Below are 24,059 nucleotides of genomic sequence, written 5' to 3'. Positions count from 1 at the left end.
TTAAAAATGTAACTTTTGTTAAACCTTTAAAAAATTGCTGTTAAATTGTGTAAGTTTCATGATTTTGATTAATTAGACATGCTTTTTAATTAAGATTTTTTATTTCACCATTAAAACAAAGTCTAGAAAAATTAAAACTGAAAAAAAATGAAAACATTTGGGAAAATATAAACTGGATTTTACGGGGCCATATTTCCTAGCACAGTTTGGAAAACGTTTGTGTCAAATTCACAATTTTCAAGTATGTTCATCAGAAAGAGAGCCCATTTTCATAATAACTTTATCCATAACTTGTACACAAACCAATCTACATGTTGCATCTCTGAAGACATTATTATTCTGATATGTGTGAGAAGTCGTCATCATATTCATTTGCTCAGCCTTCGTACGATATATGAATATAAACTATCTTCCTGTTAGCAAATGATACCCATGACTCTCCTATCTTTTTCTGCTTGAGTTGCTTTTGCTGAACTCTCATGGTACAGTCAGTCATTTCTCATTTAATGAACCTCCACCCACTGCTATGAGTTATTATTAATGATTGTTTTTCTATGATATTCATTCACATTTTTGCATAATTCAGTGAATCCTCATGATGCTTGCACGGAAATGCGACCTAACCCTAGGGCCTCCAACCTATCTCAGATTTTGCATGATTTCAACTTGAAAAAAGCAAAAAAACTCACCCGACCGCAAGACTTGGATGGAATCGATATGACCAGACTGCAGTTCCTGGCTCTCCATCTCTCCCGCACTAAATATTTATGCAGAAAGTCCAGATAGAAGCGGTGGCCAGAGAGTTTGTCAGTCAACCACTCACTGTCTATATATAGATCTAGATATTCCTCATGCAGTTCGGTCAAGTCCTCGCTAATATGCGAAAGTATTAAAAAGCGATAAAAAAAAAAACAGGTATACCTGTGCAAACCGTTCTACAGCTCAATGTTTCACTGGTTTCCTCCCATAACAATTTTAGTTGTCATAAGAGGGCGATGACTCTAGGGAAATGGACCCTGTATAAGTGAAATGGTGTCTACTTTCCTAAAACAGCCCCGGGGTAGAGAGAGAAGCATGGAGAGTGAGGGAAGGGTTAGAACGCATACCAAATAGACAAGCTAACACCTCATTATTCCAGCTGTCACTAACTGCAGAAATGACATAATCAGGTCTCTATTCTGTTCGTTGGCAATTTACAAAATGCCTTTTTCTCATTTTTTCGCCAGTCGTCAATGTCTTGGTTGCGTGCCTTGGTCTTTGTAGAGTATTTTAAGCAGTTTATAAAGTCATCTATATTTTATAACAGTGTGACAGTACATCTACGCTGACAATCATGGGCTGTCTGCTGGATGTTTGAGCAAGTGCTTGGTCAGCTGCCGCACAGCACCGAGCAATTAGTGGGCGTAGTGTCTCTCCGGGATGCTGTATTTCAACGCAAAGCACACAATTTAGGAACAACATTAAAATGCCTTGGGAATTTAAATTAAGTCATTAGTCGTGTCCCAAATGACATCCTATGCATTGTGCACTTATAGTGTATGTATGTGCATCATCCAGGTATTTAAAATGCACTTTTTCTATTTCTATTTGGAATACTCACACTATTTATACTAAAAAATGCATAATTTTATGAATTGGGATGCACTTATCATCGTTCTTTTTAGTGCAAACACACTTGCTTTGTGGCTGTTGTTAGCGCCATTAAATAATATACTATAATATGAAAACCACCTGATCTCATGACAAAAACGTACCTGTGGGAAGATGTGAAATACATACCAAACAGTACATATCACTGCAGTTTTCAAGAGAAATGAACACTAGAGGTAGTAAAACAGCGAGCACGTGTAATCGTTTTCATACACCGCTATGATTACAGCTCCATATGTGACCCTGGACAACAAAACTATTTGAAAAATGGAAAAATTTGAGAAAATTGCCTTTAAAGTTGTCCAAATGAAGTTCTTAGCAATGTATATTACTAATCAAAAATTAACTTTTAATATATTTATGGTAGGAAAAAAAATACCTTTACTAAATATCCTAATGATTTTTGGCATAAAAAGAAAAATCAATCATTTTGACCCATACAATGTATTTTGGGCTATTGCTACAAATATACCCGTGCTACTTACAACTGATTTTGTGGTAGTGATGGGAAGTTCGGATCATTTTACTTACTCGGACCTTTGAGTCTCGTTCAGCAAAATGAACAAATCTTTTTTCAAGTCATTTCGTTCATTTCGTTCATTTTAGCAAAATATAATAAAAATGTTATGTGTTACTTCCCTAACACATCTACTGCTTACACAAACGTTGATCACACTACAAACAAGACAAAACTATAATGCTGTAAGAAACAGAAAAAATTAATTCATTGCTTACCTGGGTCTTTAGTTTATGATTAGCTCACCTCACCTCTTATCTAAAAAGGGTTTTTTGGGTTTGAGTCATTCGTTCATCACGTGACAGCCTCATAAGATGAACGAACGACTCCAAAAAGCCGAAGACTCGAAACAGGTGAACTAATTCCAGCACAGAACCTAATAGGATGTTGCGCATGCGCGACTGAATGAATCACTCCCCGAGACGACTCGTTCGTCCGGAGTCACATTAAAGATTTGTTCAAAATGAACGAATCATTCAAGAACGACCCATAACTATTTTGTGGTTCAGGGTCACGTATGTTTTGCTTTCCAGATGTAACAAGCTTGCTCGGTAGCTCAGCCGGCACAGAACTGGGCTTAGGACGTGGAGTCCTTGGGTATGAATCCTGTGAAAACATGACTTATGATAAAAGAGCTAAAAGATAAGAGTTCAAAAAACAAGCTAAAACGGTGTTTGTGATTACTTTTTCACATCACATCTGCTACTATTGGGTAGGTTTAGGTGTAGTGCAGATGGTATGTTATTTTAAAGGGGTCATATCATGCGATTTAATGTTTTCCTTTGTCTTTGGAGTGGCTGTTCATGCATGGATAAGATCTGTGAAGTTGCAAAGAACTAAAACGGCTCATTCAAACACGACCCCACAAATCTACGTCACTGTGTGGGAAGATTTGCATAACACCGCCCAAAAGTATACGCAAAGAAAGAAGGTGTAACTTTTATTGTGGCTGTAGTATTTTGTCGCCACCATGTCATGGAGATGTTGTGTTTCGTTGCGAAAGCAAAACGGCTTTGCTTAGCCGTACACAACTAGAAATCAGTGGTTAAGTTATATGTACAACACTGTTCCAGAACAGTATAACGCAAATATTTGAGTATGTGCAGCGCATTTTATGGACTGTTTCCTGAATCTGGGAGAGTAGCCTACAATGCCGGCTGTGCACACTATAAAGTAGGGCAATTCCGACTTTGCAAGGACAATCTGGCACTTCTGACACACAGCCTGTAAGTACGTTTTCATATTTAAAGCATTTGCTACTGGCTAATTCAGAGTAGTGCTTGTTGTTTGTCGTTTCTATGATCACAAATGCAGACATGGTTTTATGCTCACGCAAGACAGTATGAAATATTATAATGAGTCATTATAATCAATACGTCCTCACTGGATGCAACAAGTGCCTCATTTATAAAGGGTTTTATTGTTTTTGTCTCATGGGACACGGCATCACAACATGGTAAGGGGCGTAACATTTCCATCTCACGTTTGAGGTGTTCGGCCAATCACAATGCACTGGATAGCTGGCCAATCAGAGCACACCTCGCTTTTCAGAAAGGCGGTGCAGAGGGAAGCAAAAATAATGTATAGTATTTGGAACCTTAAACCATGTGAACATGTTGCATTACACCAAATAGAAAAAACGTAAGTTTTGATTTCATGGGGACTTTGTGTTTTCAACATTGATAGTAAAAAGAAATCAGGAGTAATTACATTTTAAAATATTTTGAATATATAATATATGAATCATACTGACCCCAAACTTTTGAATGCTAGTGTATAATAAACTGGTTCAGTATGGATAGCATCAGTTTGGTTCCTTGACCTACATTAAGGTCTAGATGGTGTGCCTCCTTATGTAGCTGTGTGAAATCTCAAATTATTATATCTAGTGTAGACTAACTCTCTGACATACTTTTATGTCTGAGATTTATTTCTACCTAGTTTCTCAAGACAAATGTTTTAGGTAACATGTTTTCTAAGACTCAAGGAATGGAAATAGATTTCATTGGACTCCATTAGTTAGTAGAAAAAAAGACTCCCACATAGAAACCACTCAGACTGAAAATTGCTGAATAGCTTTATTGATCACTGTATTTCTGGTCTATTACACATATGTGCATGTATAAGGTTCAGTGTGTGAGCTCTTTTTCTCCAAGGGAGCCCAAGACCCCATTAAAGGAAAGAAATCAGTGAGAGATGAAGGTGGAGGGAATGCTCGTAAAATACAGAGAGGTCTACTGGGACACATGGCCTCCCTGTGTTCATTAGCACGGCCCATGGAGTTGGGATGAATTACCTGTCCTGCATGATTCATTACATTTGCCCTTTACTTATCGCTCATCTAATTTTATTTTACTCGGGCCAGATATGTCACAAATCCCGTCCCTTGGCTATCACCTGTTTAATGGTATTGTTCCCAAAACATATTAGGGCTTGATTACAACACTAAACCGTGGTTGCGTTGTGCACCTGCTGCTGTGAGCTCTGGGCCCTGATATATAGTTGATCTGTAATCAAAATCTCTAGAAGAGTCCACTGTATTCAGACTGCTGTGGTTAGGCCACTGGAGGGGGGCTTTATTTTTAGTCATGCTTTTGAAGAAATAGTTGACCTAAAAATAAAAACGATCATGTCATTCCATTTTTAATTCAGGTTTACAGTTATTTGCCATATAACTACACATTGTAGAGACCATGGATTTTAAAAAATGCTGTAAAAGTGGTAAATGCAGGGAGAAAAAAACACAAGGTCTAGAAACATGTTTTGAACTTCTTTCAACCTGAGTGCTGCATTTTTATAAGACCGTGTCGTGTTCTATGGAGGACCAAACCTGCAGAAATAAAAATAAATGTATTTATTTTAATATATATGTATCTGCTCACCAATCCTGCATTTATGTGATCCAGAATACAGCAAAAGCAGTAATACTGTGAAATATTTGTACTATTTAAAATAACTGCTTTCTATATGAATATATTTTAAAATGTAATTTGCTCCTGTGGTCAAAGTAACATTTTTAGCATCATTACCACAGTTTTCAGTGTCACATGATCCTTCAGAAATCATTCTAATATGCTGATTTGCTGTTCAAGAGTACATTTTTTCAGGATTCTTTGATGAATAGAAAGATCCAAAGATTCATTTATCTGAATTAAAAATCTATTATACTCTATACCATTCAAAAGCTTGGAGTACAATTGTTTTTTTTTTTTTGTTTTTTTGTTTGTTTGTTTGTTTGTTTTTATTAAGAAATTATAGAAATTAATAATAATAATAATAATAAATATTTATTGGGCAGCAAATCAGAATATTATAATGATTTCTGAAGGATCTTGTGACTGGAGTAATGATGCTAAAAATTCAGCTTTGAAATCACAGGAATGAATTACATTTTAAAATATATTCAAATATAAAACAGTTATTTTACTAGTAAAAATATTTATTTTTTTACTGTTTTGCTGTACTTTAGGTCAAATAAATGTAGGCTTGGTAACCAGGAGAGACTTCTTTAAAAAACATCTAAAAATCTTACTGTTCAAAAGCTTTTGCCTGGTGTTCTGGTGGTTTTTTGTATTTATTTATCGTTATTATTGTTTTTAACTTTTATTTACTTATTACATATTGCATTTAAATTAGAATTATTTTATCAAATAATTTATTCATTGATTAATTTTCCTATTATTTATTTATTTATCTTTTTTTTTTTTTTACATTTTTGCAGGTTTGGTCCTCCATAATGTGCTCGACACTGCAAAAGATGTGAATGCAACGTTCAAAAAGCATGTTTACATACAATTGGTCATAAAAACATGTTCTGTGTGAACGGCCCCTTGCTACCAAAAAACGTCTGATTATGACTATTATGTCATATTGATTTTACATAACAATTCCATAAACAAAATAATATGGAAGAACTTCCATTTTATACACAATATTGCCAGTAACTTTGTCTGTTTTTGCTCTGGCAATGAAAATAGTTCCACACTAAGCAGCAGCAAACTGCTGCTTGTCTCAAAACGACGTAAGGGTTGTTTTGTTTGGGTTTTGTTTATTAGTAAATGATTCAGTCACAAAGAAAATGACTTGTTAGTTCCTGAATGAATCAGCTTTTTTAAACAAAACGGTTGAGTTAATGATTCTCTCAATAAATGATCTTATATGAAGAAGTGTTCTTGAATGAATCTTTTGACTGATTCAGTTGACTCATAAAAACAGTCGCTTATCGCCACCTAGAGGTGTATTGATGTAACCTGCAGAAGTTACTAAACAGTGCACAAACAAGACCTGATGGTTTTAGACTTTAACATTCTTCACATTCTTGAGAGGTAATAATGTATTTGGAACAACATAAGATTTAGTAAGTAATGACTTGAAAATTCATTTTCTGATAAAGCTATCCCTTTAAATTAAACTTTATACACACAGTGTTGTTTGACTTGCAATCACAGGCTTCTGGTCTTGTGTCCAGTGCTAATTGGCAGCTGGGTAAAATCAGTTTATTCTGAGCTTCTACTTTATTTATATTTCATCAGTGACACATCAGCCCTGGCAGTGTCTGCCACATATGCAGTCAGAGATGGCAGACATTGCCCGAAGGGAGAACGCATGCTTTGACCAAGGCAGCTGTGAGCCTGTCTGCATGGACGGCCTGTTTCTGAAATAAGTAAGGGATTATACTGTCATCAGTCCACATTGTATCTGCAAATCCACAGATGTGTTTGAAGAGATTTCGTTTTGGAAACTAATTGAGCTGCCATCCTTATTTCAGTACAGAGGCTGTCAGACAAATTTGGTTTAAGTTTTATTACACTACTAAAAAGTGTTTTCTTCCCAGCACTGACTGTCATGTCGTCTTCACAGCAGAAAGTCACAGTTGATGAAAAGTTTTTTTTAGCACTCGGGCGAGCAGAAGATTTGCTTACCTTCAGTATCCTAGACGCAGTCCACTGTCCCCTAGATGGCATAGATAGATCACAGCATCTGCTAAGAGCTTGACAGCCTCATTTTTTTGTCATCGCTTCTTTATCCATTCATCACAATCAGCCACTGCCCTTGCTGTAGGGATGGTCATGAAGATGGAGATAAGGGAGGATCACTCTCATCCATTCTGAGCAGCTCCACCCTATCTTTCTTCTATGTATTTTTAAAGGTAAATCTCTGCAGTGCTGTTTGGCTGCTAGCCGTGCAGCAGGCCGTGGCTCCAGGGAAGACCTGTCAGGTCCCGCAATGCCAGCAACTTCACCTGATAAATAGCCAATGTAGGACTGCACAAGTAATCGAAAAAATAATCAAGATTACAGTTGCAGTGGCTGCGATTAACCAATTGTGAGAAGTGACGATTAAAGCATTCTAGCATTGCAGTGTCATTCAGAACTGAATTTAGAATGATTTTCTAGTAGCTAAATTGAAATTTTATTTGTGGTAGGTAGCAAACTGAATACAGAACTGCAGTTTGAATGTAAAGAAGTAGATTTAAAATCCAAACACAACTGTATTTCCATCATGACAATTCTTGGAAGATTTTAGTATGGTAATGGATATGACAATGTTAATGTATTTGGTCTTGGTGGAATAGATCTGCTACGCCACTGAATTGCTGCTGCTGTTAGTTATTGCTTTTGTTGATTAGTCTATTTCTGCTTTCTTCTGCAAAGCAAGTACAGTAACTTGCTACTGCCAATGCATACACCGATACGGTGCTGTCAGTTTTCAAGACATAGTGCTGCTGCTGCACAAATAGCATATATAATAACCCACAGCAGATCTATACAGGTGAAGCTGGGGAGGTGGAAGAACTTTGAAAGCGAGCTGCGAACTGCTCTAGTAAATGCTAACCATCCATTTAAATTTAAAGCAGTAAGCTCACTGGCTGTGTGTGAAACATGAACCAATCAGCTTATGGCAAGTAATTTAACGCCGTGAATATCAGTCTGCATTAATGATCCATCAGTGTGCGCAATATAGAGTTTCATGCCAGAACTTGGCATATAAAACCCGTAGCAGATCGATACAGGTGGATCTGGGGAAGTGGAGGGTTTCAAAGGAACTCTGAAAGTGCACTGTGAACTGCTGAATGCTAACCAGCCATTTAAATGTAAAGCAGTAAGCTCATTGGCTGTGTGTGCAACAGGAACCAATCAGCTTGTGCTGAGTAGTTTAACACTGTGAATATCAGGTTGCATTAACGATCCATCAGGCTGTGCTGTCTAGAGATTCTTGACAGAATTTGGCATATAAAATAACCTGTAGCAGATCTATACTGGTGGAAATGGGGAGGTGGAGGGTTTTAGAGGAGCTCTGAAAACACACTTGCGAACTGCTCTAGCGAATGCTGACCAGCCCTTTAAATGTAAAGCAGTAAGCTCATTGACTGTGTGTGCAACATGAACCAATCAGCTTGTGCCAAGTAGTTTAATGCTGTGAATACCATTAGTTTGCATTAACAACCCACTAGCCTGTATCATCTAGAGTTTCATGTTAGAGCTTGGCATATAAACTAAACCCGTAGCAGATCTATACAGGTGGAGCTGGGTAAGTGGAGCATTTCAAAGGAACTCTGAAATTGCGCTGCTAACTGCTCTAGTGAACGCTAACCAACCATTTAAATGTAGCAGCAAGCTCATTAACTGTGTATGCAATATGATCCAATCAGCTTGTGCCAAGTAATTAAAAATCAGTTTGCATTAATGAGCCATCAGCCTGCACCATCTGGAGTTTCATGCCAGAACTTGGCATATATAATAACCCGTAGCAGATCTATACAGGCGGAGCTGGGGAGGTGGAGGGTTTCAGAAGAACTTTGAACACGAGCTGCGAACTGCTCTAGTGAATGCTAACCAGCCATTTAAATGTAATGCAGCAAGATTATTGGCTATGTGTGCAACATGAACCAATCAGCTTATGACAAGTAGTTTAACGCTGTAAATATCACCAGTTTGCATTGACGATCCATCAGCCTGCGCCATCTAGAGTTTAATGACGGAACTTGACATGTATAATAACCCGTAGCAGATCTATACAGGTGGAGCTGGGGAGGAGGAGGGTTTCAGAGGAACTCTGAAAGCGCGCTGCAAACTGCTCTAGTGGATGCTAACCAGTCATTTGAATGTAAAGCAGCACATTGCCTGTGTTTCCAACAGGAACCAATCCAGGTAGTTTAATGCTGTGAATATCAGTTTGCATTAACAATCCATCAGCCTGCGCCAACTAGAGTTTCTAACTAGAAAAGCAAAGTCTGTCATGAGTTGACTAACATATTGTTAAAAATCAGTTACGTAGTTAATGATGTAGTTGTGCATCATTTCATGATCACATGCAAACAGTGTAAAAATACAGTGTTATTTTGGTGTTATTTATTTACTATTATAGTATATAGTGTCATATTTTGATTTAATTTTAATTTTAGTTTTCGGTTTTAGTCATTTTGCGTTTTGTTTTTTATTAGTTGTTTGTTTCCGTTTAGCTTTTTTGTAGTTTCGGTCATTTTAGTACAACATAAGCTATAGAAATAAACTTGCCAGAGCAACATTCCTAATTTTCATTTTATTTTTTTATTTAGTTTTTCATCTAATATTTGTATTTATATTCAGTTTTATTTCAGTTGATTTTGTATTAGTGTTAGTTAACAATACAACACTGATAATATAGTTGTGTGTATTTGGGATACATAAAATGCTGTCTACTGAAAAGTGTAATTTCCCTCACACAATGATTATTTTAGATGTGCTGTAAATATTTAACAATTCTTGCTTTTGTCATAATAAGATGATTGGTTCCGTCCACTGCTCTATGATATAATAACACCTAGAGACTCATATTTACCCTGCAGTTTATTTCCACTAGGAGCTCATCCAATCATGATGAATCAGCTAACAGTATCGCGCACAGATGTTCACGTTATCAAGGGAGGTTGTCCAATGAAAGATACTTTGCATTTGTTGTGTTAGGTCACGCTCTCAGCCACTTCAGTTTGAGCCTGCGATTCCTGAGCGGCTTCTGGCATCAAACCCATCTGTTGTCTGTTGCCAAAAGATTTAATTTGAAAGTTTACTTTTTAACAGAGCCAAAATCGATTTCATTCGAGAGACTGGTTGTTCCACATGCAGTAGCGCGAAATGAAATCAGTAGTAAGAACTGTTTAAGCGATTCCTTCCCTTGGTGCTCACTACTAAAGAAAATAATTAAAGTTACGGGACTCCTGGGATATGGGTGAAATTATGCCGCCTGAAGGCAGCTCTTGAGTTTCAGCTGTAAGGAAGCGCTGTTTCGCAGCCGTTTACCTCAGGCAGAGATCATCACAGTGCACTGATGCATTACAGGGCCTTGGAGACAGTCAGCAAGCTTCTTGCTTTCTCCAGAAAAAAGATAAGGGAAAGTGCACTCTTATGGGTGTTGAAAGGAGACTGGAGGTAGAATGACAGATGGGCTGAGTGTGTGTCAAAGGTCAAGACAGTCTGATGGCATCAAGCGATGAGAATGTGCACTGCCCTAGGAGAGGATGCAGGGACTTGATTCAACTGTCAGTTGAAGAGGAAGTAGTCTCCAGAGATGCTGCTTTCCTCTCCCTTTCTCACACACGCTCAGACCTCAGGTATCTCCACTGCCTATGAAGATTACAGCTGTGCACTACTTGATGTAACTTCTGACAAATGCGAATGATCAGAGACTATGACAAATCCCCAGATATGTCATTTCCAGTGGTGGACGAAGTACACAAGTTGAGTACTTGAGTAAAAGTACAGATACGTATAATAAAATATTACTCCAGTAAAAGTAAAAGTGCTCCTCTTTCAATTTTACTCGAGTGAAAGTACAAAAGTACCCAATTTTTTATGTACTTAAGTAAAAAAGTACTGATAGATTAATTTTGCAATTTTAAATAGGCTACTTAATTGAATTTTATATTAGCACATATTTGTTTTTATAATCCTACTCATAAAAAAACCTGGGATTTTCCCAAAAAATACATTTTTGTTGTTGATATGGACTATATTGACGAAAGTGATATAGTAATATTCAATGTGTAGCTTACACTGCAATGTACCGAGACAAAACAGATTTGACAATCATATATTCAACAGTAAGAAAAAAAGTGTTTTAAAGCTTGTTTTGCATAACGTCACAGTTATATATGACATGAGAATAAGGCCTAAAGTTAGCGAGAACATTTTAAGGAAATATTTACATAATGATTATTTCCTTTCCTTTGATAATTACTGTAGTTACCATGATCTGAACATCACATCCTTTCTTTTTCCCTCGGATGTAATCTATCTAGGTGGTTGAATAAAAATATGTGGACTTTATATCTAAAAATTATCTTAACTTAGCACCAGCAACAGCTAGACAGTTAGCATCAGCTAACAATATTTACTTATTTTCAGTATAGTTGAATAAACATTATATCTGTCTACTCTAGCTGATCCAAACAATATAAACATTTATACTGTTGCAAAACAATATATAAACAGACGTCACGTAGGGCTAGCATTTTAGTAAAACTGCTAACGTTATATCAGCGAGGAATATGAACGTGCATGAGTTATTTTATTTAAGCTGTTATTAAAATTTTTCGTTTTTGATGTGTCTGAATTCATTTCAGTGCGCTTAAACAGATCACCTTTTACAGCAGATGTAATTCACAAACAACGGACGGCTTTGACCTAAATATGATTTTCAGTTATAAAAATACGAAAATTCGACCTTGGTAACTTACTTTTCGCGGCATCGGTCGCGCGCACACAAGATCTCCCGGTTTTTACTTGTGAATTCATTTGACTGGAGACTCGCTCTAAACGGATCACTTGAATCAATGAGTTGTCGATTTGAGAACAGCTGCAATCGGATCATTCCAATTCGTGAATGAATCGTTTGGTGCGATTGGCGAATCAGTTTAACAGGTTCATTGAAAAGAATCAGTTTGTTCATGAATCAGACACCGCTTGTGCGTCTCAGAGCACGTGATATTTTATAAGGAGTAACGATATGTTTATGAAATGTAGTGAAGTAAAAAGTACGATATTACGCTTTGGAATGTAGTGAAGTAAAAGTGAAAGTTACTCAAAATAAAACTACTCCAGTAAAGTACAGATACTTGAAAAATGTACTTAAGTACAGTAACGAATTACAACTACTTCGTTACTGCCCACCACTGGTCATTTCCCACTAAATCAATGCAATCTGTGTAGTCTTTGTGGATTAGTTGGTTTAAATCCAGTTAACAACATGCATAATAATAAATAAACAAGACTAGATGTGTTTTTGTAAAACTAACTTTTTCTGCGGAGTTGGGCTACTTTTATATTGTTGCCACAGGTTGTTTGTTTAGTATGCAGGTTGAACCTAAACCCCCCCAGCCCTCTGGATTGTGATTTTGACCTAGGTGGAACCCCCCTGGAAGGTGATTTTGGCCACCCAGAATGTAATATTAAAGCAAATTTGATAGCTCACTTCCCCCAGAATGTGACTGGGCTAATTTTTAGTACTAATTGGGCTGTTTTTGTTATACAGACCTGGCAACTCTTAATTTCACTCAAGTTTTATTTGAAATACAAATGAATATAATTCAAATACAGTTTGTTTACAGGTTTACATACACCTTGCAGAAATACTTATTTTATTTAGTACTGACCTGAATAAGATATTTCACATAAAAGACATTTACAAGAGAAAATAATAGTTGAATTTATAAAAATGACCCTGTTCAAAAGTTTACATACACTTGATTCTTAATACTGTGTTGTTACATGAATGATCCATAGCTGTGTTGCTTTGTTTTGTTTTTTAGTTTAGTTTTTTTGTTTTTTATTAGGTGATAGTTGTTCATGAGCCCCTTGTTTGTCCTAAACAGGTAAACTGTCTGCTGTTCTTCCAAAAAATCCTTCAGGTCCCACAAATTCCTTGATTTTTCAGCATTTATGTGTATATGAACCCTTTCCAACAATGACTGTATGAATTTTAGATCCATCTTTGCACACAGGACAACTGAGAGACTCGTATGCAATTATTACAGAAGGTTCAAACACTCACTGATGCTCCAGCAGGAAACACAATGCATTAAGAGCTGGAGGGTGAAAACTTTTTGAATTTGAAGATCAGGGTAAATGTAACTTATTTTGTCTTCTGGGAGACATGAAAGTATCTTTTTGTAGCTTCTGAAGGGCAGTACTAAATGAAAAAAATATAATATTTAGGCAAAATAAGAAAAATGTAAACATCTTCATTCTGTTCAAAAGTTTTCACCCCCCCCAAGCCCTTAATGCATCGTTTTTCCTTCATTTCTTTCAAAATCATAACAAACCAAAAACAAGAACAGCAGGCAGTTTAACTGTTCAGGACAAACTCATGAACAGCTATCACAAAACACAGCTGTGGATCATAGATAACAACACAGTATTAAGAATCAAATATATGGAAACTATTGAACAAGGTCATTTTTGTAAATTCAACTATTATTTTCTCTTGTGGACTGTATGTGGGCTGTATCTTTTATGTAAAATATTTTATTCAGGTCAGTACTAAATAAAAAATGACATGCATTTTATATGATCCCTCTTATTTTGGTAAAATAATTAATATTTTGCAGATTTAGCAAGGTGTATGTAAACTTTTGACCTCAACTGTAAGTTATGTAAGTTAGTGTACTATAAATATCAGAATATTCATTTCCAATCAAGCTATAATTTTGACAGACAATGTGAAAATATTATTTAAATGTGTGAATTTACAATGCTTAAAAAGCTACCTATGTGAAATTAGCCTTAGCAAAACAAAGAATCTGGACATTTGATTCAAAACATTTAAAAATTGATTTCCACCACAAAATAATTATTTAAAATGGAACTGTTTAATTCTATATAATTAAACGTCATAGCTGTGTTGCCTAAACATGGTAATTAGTATGGGTCAAAATAAATAATGAAAATATTAAAAGACTCAATACAGATAATAATAATAATAATAATAAAATAAGCATATAAATTACTGTTATTAATACAAAGTATTTGAACAATCTGAAACTCTTTGAAAGTTAATTACAGACAATTATCAAATTATACATGTGGTAAAATCTCCTGCACCTCGACTGGCTTAGATAAATGACAGTGTATCTGAAGAAGCTAATAAGATAAACACGAAAATAGTTCAAGGCTGACAGCAAAATAAAAGCCATCCATCAAACGAAGGCTGCTTGGACGACCTGCTGTGGCATCAGAGGAGTGCCATGGACTGTCTGTCCCATCTGTACACAGCCCAATGTTATACATGTAAAGTAGCAACTACAAACACTACCTTGATGCTTTAGTGAAGTTACTTGTTTATAGGCATGCATGGTTACACTTGAAATTCTATCTGTCTATCTATACTGTATATATTTTACAGCTGTAGGCTTTGTGGTTGCAGTTTGACAGCAAAGTAAAAGTGTATTTGTAAAATGTTCATGGGGAATCATAAAAAAAAAAAAATCTAATAATTTTCTAGCTTGTCAATCAGACCTTCCCCAGTTACTCTGCTTTATGATGATTCATGTGCTTTAAGGCCAAAGGAAGAGGCCGATGGCCTCTCATATCCCAGCAATAAAATCCTGGATGTGTATCCAATGACCCAGTGGTGCTTTTAAAGCATTATCCACATCTATCACAGCATGTTCATCTGCTATGTTTGTAAGTCCTGCACTCAAGACGCCTCTCACCTAATGAACTGTAATAAATATCCCCCTAAATACTGAAGAACAGTCCAGAGAATTATGGTGCATTCATTTTCTTCTGCTCTCCAGGGTTTGAATGATGTTTCTTTCAAATGATTTTCATAAAAACTTAATATGTGGACTTTGAGAAATGATCTGCCGTGCCGACATAAATCTTCATTAAAAGCCAGCACAGTTGCTATCCTCAGTCATATGTTAGGACGGCCAGACATCTTTGTTTTCCGGAGACAGTTTCCATTTTTTGTGCCTCGTCCTTAGGTGGAGATGTCCTTTCTCTGAAAATGTCCTTTCTCTGAAAATGTCCCCATTTTTACTGTCAAAAGTGAAATAATACCTAATATGCTAGATATTGCACATGCTTATTTTTTTATTTAAAAGATATATAAAAAAAAATTCAAAATAAAATGTATTTTATTTAAATAAAATAATAAAATCTTTTTATGAATTTATTGTATTATTTTATTTATTTATTTGTTCATTTTTAAAAATTGAGTCATAACAGAAAAATATGAAAAATTATCAACTCCATTGTCATATGTTAGGACGACCAGACATCTTTGTTTTGTGAAGACAGTTTCCATTTTTTGTGCCTCGTGCTTAGGTGGAGATGTCCTTTCTCTGAAAATGTCTCCATTTAAAATATATATATATATATATATATATTTTATAATATATATTTTTAAAATGTATTTTTATTTAAATAAAATGTATGTTTATTTAAATAAAATTTATTTTATTTAAATAAATGTATTTTATTTAAATAAAATAATAAAAAATATATTAATTTATTTTATTATTTTATTTATTTGTTAATTTTTTTTTTTTCATTGAGTTATAACAGAAAAATCTAAAAAATTATCAACTCCATGCCTAAAGCTCATTGAGGCTGGTAGCTGTTTGTTAAGCTGCTAGCCCATAGTAAAGACAGAACATATGTGACCCTGGACCACAAAACCAGTCTTAAGTCGCTGGGGTTTATTTGTAGCAATAGCCAAAAATACATTGTATGGGTCAAAATTGTTGATTTTTCTTTTATGGCAAAAATCATTAGGAAATTAAGTAAAGATCATGTTCCATTAAGATATTTTGTAAAATTCCTACTGTAAATGTATGAAAACTTAATTTTTGATTAGTAATATAAACTTTAAAGGCGATTTTCTCAATATTTTAATTTTTTTGCACCCTCAGATTCCTGATTTTTAAATAGCTGTATCTCGGCCAAATGTTGTCCTATCCTAACAAACTATACATCAATGAAAAGCTTATTTATTCAGCTTTCATGTATAAATTCATGAATTTAAGTTTTGAAAAAACGACCCTTACGACTGGTTTTGTGATCCATGGTCACATATTATATACAGGGATGTGAGGGGAAAAAAGGCCTAATAATTATAACCAAAGTCATAGATTTATTTAATTCAAAATTTCAATAATATATATAGCACAGAAGGAGTAATGTGCCTGGTTTTCACTTATCATGTGGCTAAGCCTCTCTGATGTATAAAGTTCAGAGTTGACTGTTTACAGAGACTTTCATTGAGCTAATCATTAGCCGTATGGAAGGTGAACTTACTGAACAGGCTATTTGATCAAATGTTAATTCCACTGGCACACAATGAAATTTTCTAATTTTCATTATTTCATCCCCAATTGTGATTAAGGGGATTGAGGGGTCATTCTCTAATGTTTATCCAGTACCGCGCTCTGTTTGAGCTAACTAGCAGCTTGCCTGAGCCGTCTCCAATGAGAGAGAGGGAACTTTTCCTCAAACTTCATCCTGACAACTTTCTAGCCAACGATATTCTTTCAAAGTTATGCTTTCAAACTGTTTATTTTGAAACACGGGACGTCATGAAAACCCATTTTCGACTGTAACTGTATATTTTTCCCCTTCCGAACGTAGCTGTCATAATCGTAATAAACCCCTCACGGTATTATTCCCCTATTACCTGCATAATCCAATTCCAGAGGTATCCTATTAGAGCTGCAAACAAGCAGCCACGAAAATGACTCTAACTGTGCATATATTGGAAACCTCTGCAGTGCTAAGATAAGCATATTTGGTTTGTAAGCAGTTCACAGGGTTTTTTCCTCCTCGTACCTTTTGAACCATTGGGTTGAAACTCAGATTCCTCATTTGTATCCATGGTAACCGATGCATACTTCTTTACATTTTGACACTAATTAGTGTAAATGTGCCCTGAATGATCTCAATGATGACTTTCCCTCCAGATGCTTGCTACAATTGAGTAGAAAGAATCTCCTTTAGGTCTCTGAACTAAATATAGAGCTTTCTTGTAAAAATGAGGTTAATTACTTGGCATGTTGGTTAACTTTCATTTAGTGCTCCAGTTTTCTCTCTTTGTTTGACAAAATAAAACTTCTGTAGCATTTACCTGTTCTGAAATACTACTCTAAATCTACATTGCTAACATTTAAACCGCTTTTATCCATCTTATTTTTCCTGTAAGAGCGGTTTGTATTTGTAAATTTAATGGTTCTGACTTCCGTGTCCAGCTACTTTTAGTTGTACAAACTGCTCGTTTTGCTACCTGATATTGCAAACTGGTGTGTTTTACACACTTTCTTTGCACTTACGTCATGGTTTAGTCAGTTATTTTACTACTGAATACATTGTTCTGCTAATTTATGCTGTCTAAACCACAGGAAAAGTGTGTGGAAGCTGCTAAATCATATAGAGCAGGAAAGGGCGCAATATTTTGACAAACTAAAGTTAATAGGTGGTAAAGATTCGTACAAGCAGTATTAATTAAGATATTAGCCTAATATTTCAACTACCTAACTGGAAATGATAAGAACAAACACTAATGTTTTCAAGATTCTTGCTCTTTAAGTCCTGGCTCAGTCGGCCAACCTTTTGTTCCTCAGACAGTTTTTTGCACTCTTCTCCTTGATTTGTTGTAGTTTTTGGCCATCTATAGTACTCCAAATGGACTTCACTGTCCGACTGATTAGTACAGCCCAAAACATGACAATAATTGACCATTTTCAGCAGCGATAATATGCAAGTTTCATTCAGTTCAAGTGGCATTGTTTACGTTCAGTGCTGTCAATATGGCCGACGGCTAACGGCTAATTTTCTTTATCGGCTAATAAACCGGAGGTCTCGCCCATAGGTTTAGTTCCGCATTGAAGAACAAGGTGGATAGTCATTATGGTTTTAAGGTCAAAGGTTGCTGTATTTAAAATTAAGTTTTACAAAATGTTGGGCCACAATACAGTAATGATTAAGAAACTTACTAATAAACGTTACTCAAAAGTTGTTAATTTTGTTAACAAAAACTATGATGAAAAATGTTTGTTGAAGAGCTTTTTTTCCATGATTAAAAAAACGAGACGATGACTAGACAACAGTATTGTCAGTTAACGGTAACTGTGACTAAATAGACATGCAATATTGTTGAAGATAAAAGACGATACTTTTATGTATTTAAAAAATTAAAACTATACCAAAATCTCTTATTTTCATCAAAAAAGGGAGACAAAATATTATGGCAGACTGTTGTATGTGCTTCTACTACGCAAGCTTGTGCTGTGGGGTTGCCAGATATCAAGAATTTAAATTCCCAAATCAAGGATTCAATGTTAAAAGGATGCATTTTCTGCTCAGTGTTTTGCTTTATTTTTGCAATCTGGCAACCATGAGCACACTCTTAGTTATGGAAGCACTGACAAGTGTTGCCAAGAATTGGACTACTTTGATGTGCGTTTTCACTACAGCGTCAAATCTGTGCTCAGTGCCGCGTGCGTGTGAAATTTAGGGCAGAGCCCACCTCTGAAAACAATGTTTAAACCCTGTTTGCGTTTTATCTTCTTTAACAGTGGTTCGCAAACTAAACACTTTATTGGCGCCATGTAGGTACAACCTAAAATTCAACATAATGAAAGGTTGTCTATAGAGACAGCCCTAAATAAAATATATGGCTTCAACGATGAAGTGATTTCAGTTTAGTAATCCACCAGTTCAGCAAACATTTGGAAACATACTTCAGAATCCTGCCTTGCCTACTTTTCACAGCGACTGGTTGTTGCCAGGCATTTTTCGCTCAAGATTTGCATAAAGTTGAGGAATGTCCAACCTTTTTGTTGCTCTCGGCCATTCTCAATCCTTTCTCCGCCCTGCTACCAATCCCATAATGCACCACGCAAGCATTTAAGATCAAATGCCTTGAATTGGATTGAATTGAAAACGCTCACTCCGTTGTGCTCACTGTGTGCCGTGTATTTTACCCCCGGAACGCAATTTTACCAGGGGACCCCTCCAAAATGATTTTGGCTAGTTTTGGGCTAGTTTTGAGTAGCAGTTGGAGGGTTCTGTTGTAAAAACCTGGCAACCCTGGTGCCGAAGCTGATCTGAAAACACCAACAAACAAATAAGCTGAAGTTCAGCGATCTCCATGTAAGATGTTTGGCTTAAATGAAAGCATCATTCAACCTGTCTGTGTTCTGTCATGAGATCTCGACTATACTGTTTGATCAATCAGACCACAGAAGATGTGGTAGATTGTGTAGAACAGGTTTTCAGCAGCCTTTTTAGGGTTAACAAACTCCCTGTGTATGTATGACTAACCCATTATAAGCAATTATTGATAAAATTTAAATTAATAGGGTCTTTGCTTGCTCTCACAACACATAATGTGTTCATCGGGCTCACACCTGATATCCACTTAAACACAATAGTAGATTGATAGTGTTGATTAAAAGCTAAAATATGAGGACGACTATCCACAGTCGTGACATTTCAGCAAAACATTGTTTAAACAAAATATGTTGGCATTTTATTATCAGTACAAGTAATACAATTAGTCCAGTGAAGTGTCAGGTAGCGCACAGGGAGCTATGTGAGATGAACACTGACCTTTTACAGCACAACACAGATGGGAAGAGCAGAGAATGGAGAACTCCTTTCATATCTAATGGTTTCATGTTTTAATGAAGCGTCTAATTAACTCTGAGAGTCCTCATAAAGACCTGGGGAATTGTGGCAGTAATAGGTATATAAGGACATTATGCATTATTATGATTAAACTGCCATGTCCGTTGAGCTTTATTGTGCTGCTAACCTTATCAAAACATGAGGTAGCATTATACTTATAGACCTGTTTGCCTTGACAGTGCTTCAAACAACAGAATTACATTTAAATACAGTTATGATAAATAACCCACCAGGCCATTAAATCTGTTTTTGTTATAGAGAACGGGTTTGTGAATAATGTGGGAATATACCATTCAAAATGCTTTTGAAAGAAGTCTCTTATGCTCACCAAGGGTGAACTTTTATATATTATTATCAATACTGAAAAATAAGGCTTCTAAATATATATTTTTAACACATATATCCTTCATTTTATCTTATTTATCTCTGTCTCAGGACACATTTGAGTGCTTGATACTATATTACGTCAGCCACATGGTGGCGCCCCATGATTAGATTAAAGTTCCTCCTGTTCTTATGCTAGCAGTGCTGTTTTGGCAAATTATATGAATAAATCACAGATTAAATGGGTTTTACTAGGTTACTAGGCAGTAATTTGCTCCTCTACCTTCGTTATATAAGCAGATATCTCTAATAATGTTCAGAAAGCTTCTAAAGTAATCAAGCTACTCACAAAAAGTGTGCTTTAAACTGACTAGCAGGTAGCAGGAATTAATCAACAACAATAAATATACAAAAGTCTCACACACAATCTCAATGTGATAGTGGGACTGGTTGTTTAATACGAGCAGCTGCTTTGCATGTCCAGCCAGATATTTTTAGGAGTGACAAGCACAGAAAAAAACCCAGCACATAAGATCCCAAAAGGCAAAAGGACAACAACTGAAGCTACCACTGTACACAAAAGACTGTAATGACACACTGTTGATGACCAGGTAGGATTGAAAATGCTTATTTAATCATAAAATTCTAATACTGATGTCTTTACTTTTCTAAAAGCTTCTTCAATTTTATTTAACAGATTGATAACATGGCTCTTACAATGAAGTCTGCATGGATAGCTGTGCTTTGTGTGCTAATGGCAGCCAGGCTGGGTGTCTCTCAAGAGGAGGATACAGAGCTGGCTGAGCAGGACGGCAGGGAACCTTGTTCCCGCTGGATGAGAGGTGTTCCTGGCACACCAGGGTTTGATGGTATCCCCGGGCGGGACGGACGTGATGGGCGTGAGGGGGAAAAGGGAGATATCGGAGATCCAGGTGATTCATTTACAGACTCCTAATGGTATTAAGTGCCCTTGAGAAGGATTAGTTCACTTCTAGAATAAACATTTCATGACAGTTTACTCACCCCTGTCATCCAAGATTTACATCTTTCCTCCTTCAAGAAAGAAATAAGGTTTTTAAGGAAAATTCCGAAATTTTTCTCCTTATGGTGGATTTCAATGGTGCCCAGCGGTTTGAAGGTCTAAACTGCAGTTTCAATGCATGTATTGCATTAAGTACAGTTACTAATAATATTACATGTTCATTTCTTGTTTCTTTCAAGTTTATACACATTTGACAGTCAAGCACTAAGCGTGATATGGGAAGCTTACAAAATTTACTTTTATTAACAACAGTAATGTGCAAAATCTAGTTTTATATTGACAATGTATATATTCCACTCTTAAAGGGGTCATCAGATGCCCATTTTCCACAAGTTGATATGATTCTTTAGGGTCTTAATGAAAATTCTATAATATACTTTGGTTAAAAATTCTCAGTGGTTGTGTAAAACAGCACCCTTTTTACCTTGTCAAAATGAGCTCTGCAAAGATCTTCCTGTTCTGGTCGAGGCTGCTTTAAATGTTAATGAGCTCTGCTTGCCCCGCCCCTCTCTTCTCTCTGTGGAGTGACGAACCTGTTTACTTTAGCCGCTTTTAGCTGCTAAACTTGCTAACTAACACGTTATTAGGAAAGGTGATTGCAGAGATTCATAAAAACCCCTTATACTCACTTCTGCTGTTGGTGAAGCTGGATCACAAATGATTTGCGCAAGCATAGACACATTTATGTAGATCGGGAGGCGCATTCCCTTCACAAACAAATGTAATCCACTGCATCTTCAGCGGCTCAGATGTCGGGAGTAACAATTAATCGCGATTAATCACATCCGAAATAAAAGTTTGAGTTTGCCTAATATATGTGTGTGTGTACTGTGTGTAATTATTAAGTATATATAAATACACACAAATGAATGTGTATATTTAAGAGAAATATGTTATGAACAAAATATTTTTATTTATATATAATATAAATTCTAGAAAAATTATAATAAATACATATACTTGTAAATATTTCTTAAATATGTGCATGAATGTGCTTGTATTTATATATACATAATAATTACACAGTACACACACATATATTAGGCAAACTCAAACTTTTATTTTGGATGCGATTAATCACGAATTTATCATTTGCCAGCTGTATTTTCTAAAAAAAATACTATTATATACTTTTTAACCTCAAGTGCTCGTCTTGTCTAACTCTGCGTGAACTTTGTGTATCATTATCTGCTCCAACTTCCTACATCGTCCTACATCACTGTTTTTATCTTTTTTTATAAAGGGCGTTTGACCTTCTTTGCATTTTCACTTTGCAAACATTGGGTTGGTACTTCTCCAGCGATGTAGGATGATTGAACCAGAATTTTAAAAATCTTAATCTCTTCAAATATCTTTGTCCAGGCCCCAAAGGACCAAATGGAGAGCCAGGTGACCCAGGAGATGAGGGACCTGCAGGCAAAAGAGGATTTCCTGGAAACCCTGGTCTGAAAGGAGAAAGCGGAGAGGGTTCCTTCCCCTACCAATCTGCTTTTAGCATGGGGCTCACAGGTAAAACCACCCAGGCTAGTGGAGCTCCCATCCGCTTTCTTAAAACCTTCTACAATGAGCAGCACCACTACGACGACATCTCCGGAAAGTTTCGCTGTGCCATCTCTGGGATCTACTACTTCACGTATCATCTCACCATCAACGGGAAGGAAACCAAGGTAGCCATGTTTAAAAACGGTCGGACTGTGGCCTTTACTCTTGACCAGTTCCACAACGGAAATCTGGATCAGGCCTCCGGAGGGGTGATTTTAAATCTGTCTGCTGGAGATGAGGTTTGGCTGCAGTTGTATGATGACGTATTTGATGTAGGGATTTATGCAGATACCAACAATGACTCCACCTTCAGTGGCTTCCTTTTGACTCCTAAAATCTTAAGCAACCCAACTGACAACCGCAGACGCTGACACTTTGTGGATATATTTATAGCCACATGTTCACTTAATCTCACAGAACAATCTGTTTAATGCAGCATGAAGAGATTATTTGGTGTGTGTGTTTGTGTATGTGTGTTTGATATTGTCATAAGCCCTGTCATTTTTAGATTTATAGGCCAGATATGTTCACAGGGAGTCTGCCTGCCCACCCGCTAAACATGTCACATCTAGCCAACTGGCTATCTCTCAATACAGCAGTTGGTGTGCAGTTTAGCATGCTTCATCCTCGCAGATATTTGAATCAGTGTTCAAGGTCAGTATATACCACCACACATGCTGAGCTGTGACCTTATGATTACATTTTATTTAGATTTGCAGTCCTGCAGCTCTTTGATCTCCATGTGTATGTCATAGTTTTTAATGAACCAAAATAGCATGACAGCTGTTGAGTATTTATATTTATTAATGGTTATTAAAATCATTCTCAGGCTAATGACCAACGACTTGGACTGTGTTCTAGATTTTGAAGAAACATCTTAATTGTGGATAGTTTTACATCTCTCTAAACTCCCAAGACAGGTAACTGAAAAATCCTGCAAATTTGGATTTTTGTGCTGATTTGGTTATTATTACTGAGTGTTTATGTGTTAGTAAGTTGAACAGTGAGATGATTAATTAGTTTTTAGTATTGGATTGCTCTGTGAATAACAATAGGATGGCATAATAATAGTCCAATAAAATGTGAGCAACAGCAATTTCTTACAGCAGTTTTTTTTATTATTATTAGTTGACTGCAATTAATAAAAAAAGTACACCAGTCAAAAGTTTTTAAACAGTTTTTTTTAAACAATTTTTTTAAAGAAGTCTCTTCTGCTCACCAAGCCTGTGTTTATTTGATTCCAAAATACAGCAAAATATTTCACTATTTAAAATAATTGTTTTCTATTTGAATATGCTTTAAAATGTAATTTATTCTTGTGATT

The 24,059-nt window shown here is 36.0% G+C and overlaps 1 protein-coding gene across 1 annotated transcript; it reads left to right on the top strand.

Moving 5' to 3' along the window:
• The first annotated feature begins 20,629 nt into the window (after window positions 1-20,629).
• On the top strand, window positions 20,630-23,831 carry adipoqa (adiponectin, C1Q and collagen domain containing, a). Its single transcript, XM_051098506.1, has 3 exons — window positions 20,630-20,762; window positions 20,849-21,083; window positions 22,556-23,831. Exons 2-3 carry the CDS (start codon window positions 20,858-20,860, stop codon window positions 23,104-23,106), a joined length of 777 nt encoding a protein of 258 aa, XP_050954463.1. The 5' UTR covers window positions 20,630-20,762; window positions 20,849-20,857; the 3' UTR covers window positions 23,107-23,831.
• Window positions 23,832-24,059: the final 228 nt, after the last annotated feature.

The sequence above is a fragment of the Labeo rohita genome, chromosome 24, assembly GCF_022985175.1.
Source record: "Labeo rohita strain BAU-BD-2019 chromosome 24, IGBB_LRoh.1.0, whole genome shotgun sequence".
NCBI classification, from domain to species: domain Eukaryota; kingdom Metazoa; phylum Chordata; class Actinopteri; order Cypriniformes; family Cyprinidae; genus Labeo; species Labeo rohita.
This window is presented reverse-complemented; position numbering and strand designations above follow the sequence as displayed.

Coding starts and splice junctions, on each gene's coding strand:
- adipoqa (XM_051098506.1), top strand. CDS start 20,858: ATGGCTCTTACAATGAAGTCTGCATGGATAGCTGTGCTTTGTGTGCTA. Junction 21,084..22,555: donor GGGAGATATCGGAGATCCAG/GTGATTCATTTA, acceptor ATCTTTGTCCAG/GCCCCAAAGGACCAAATGGA.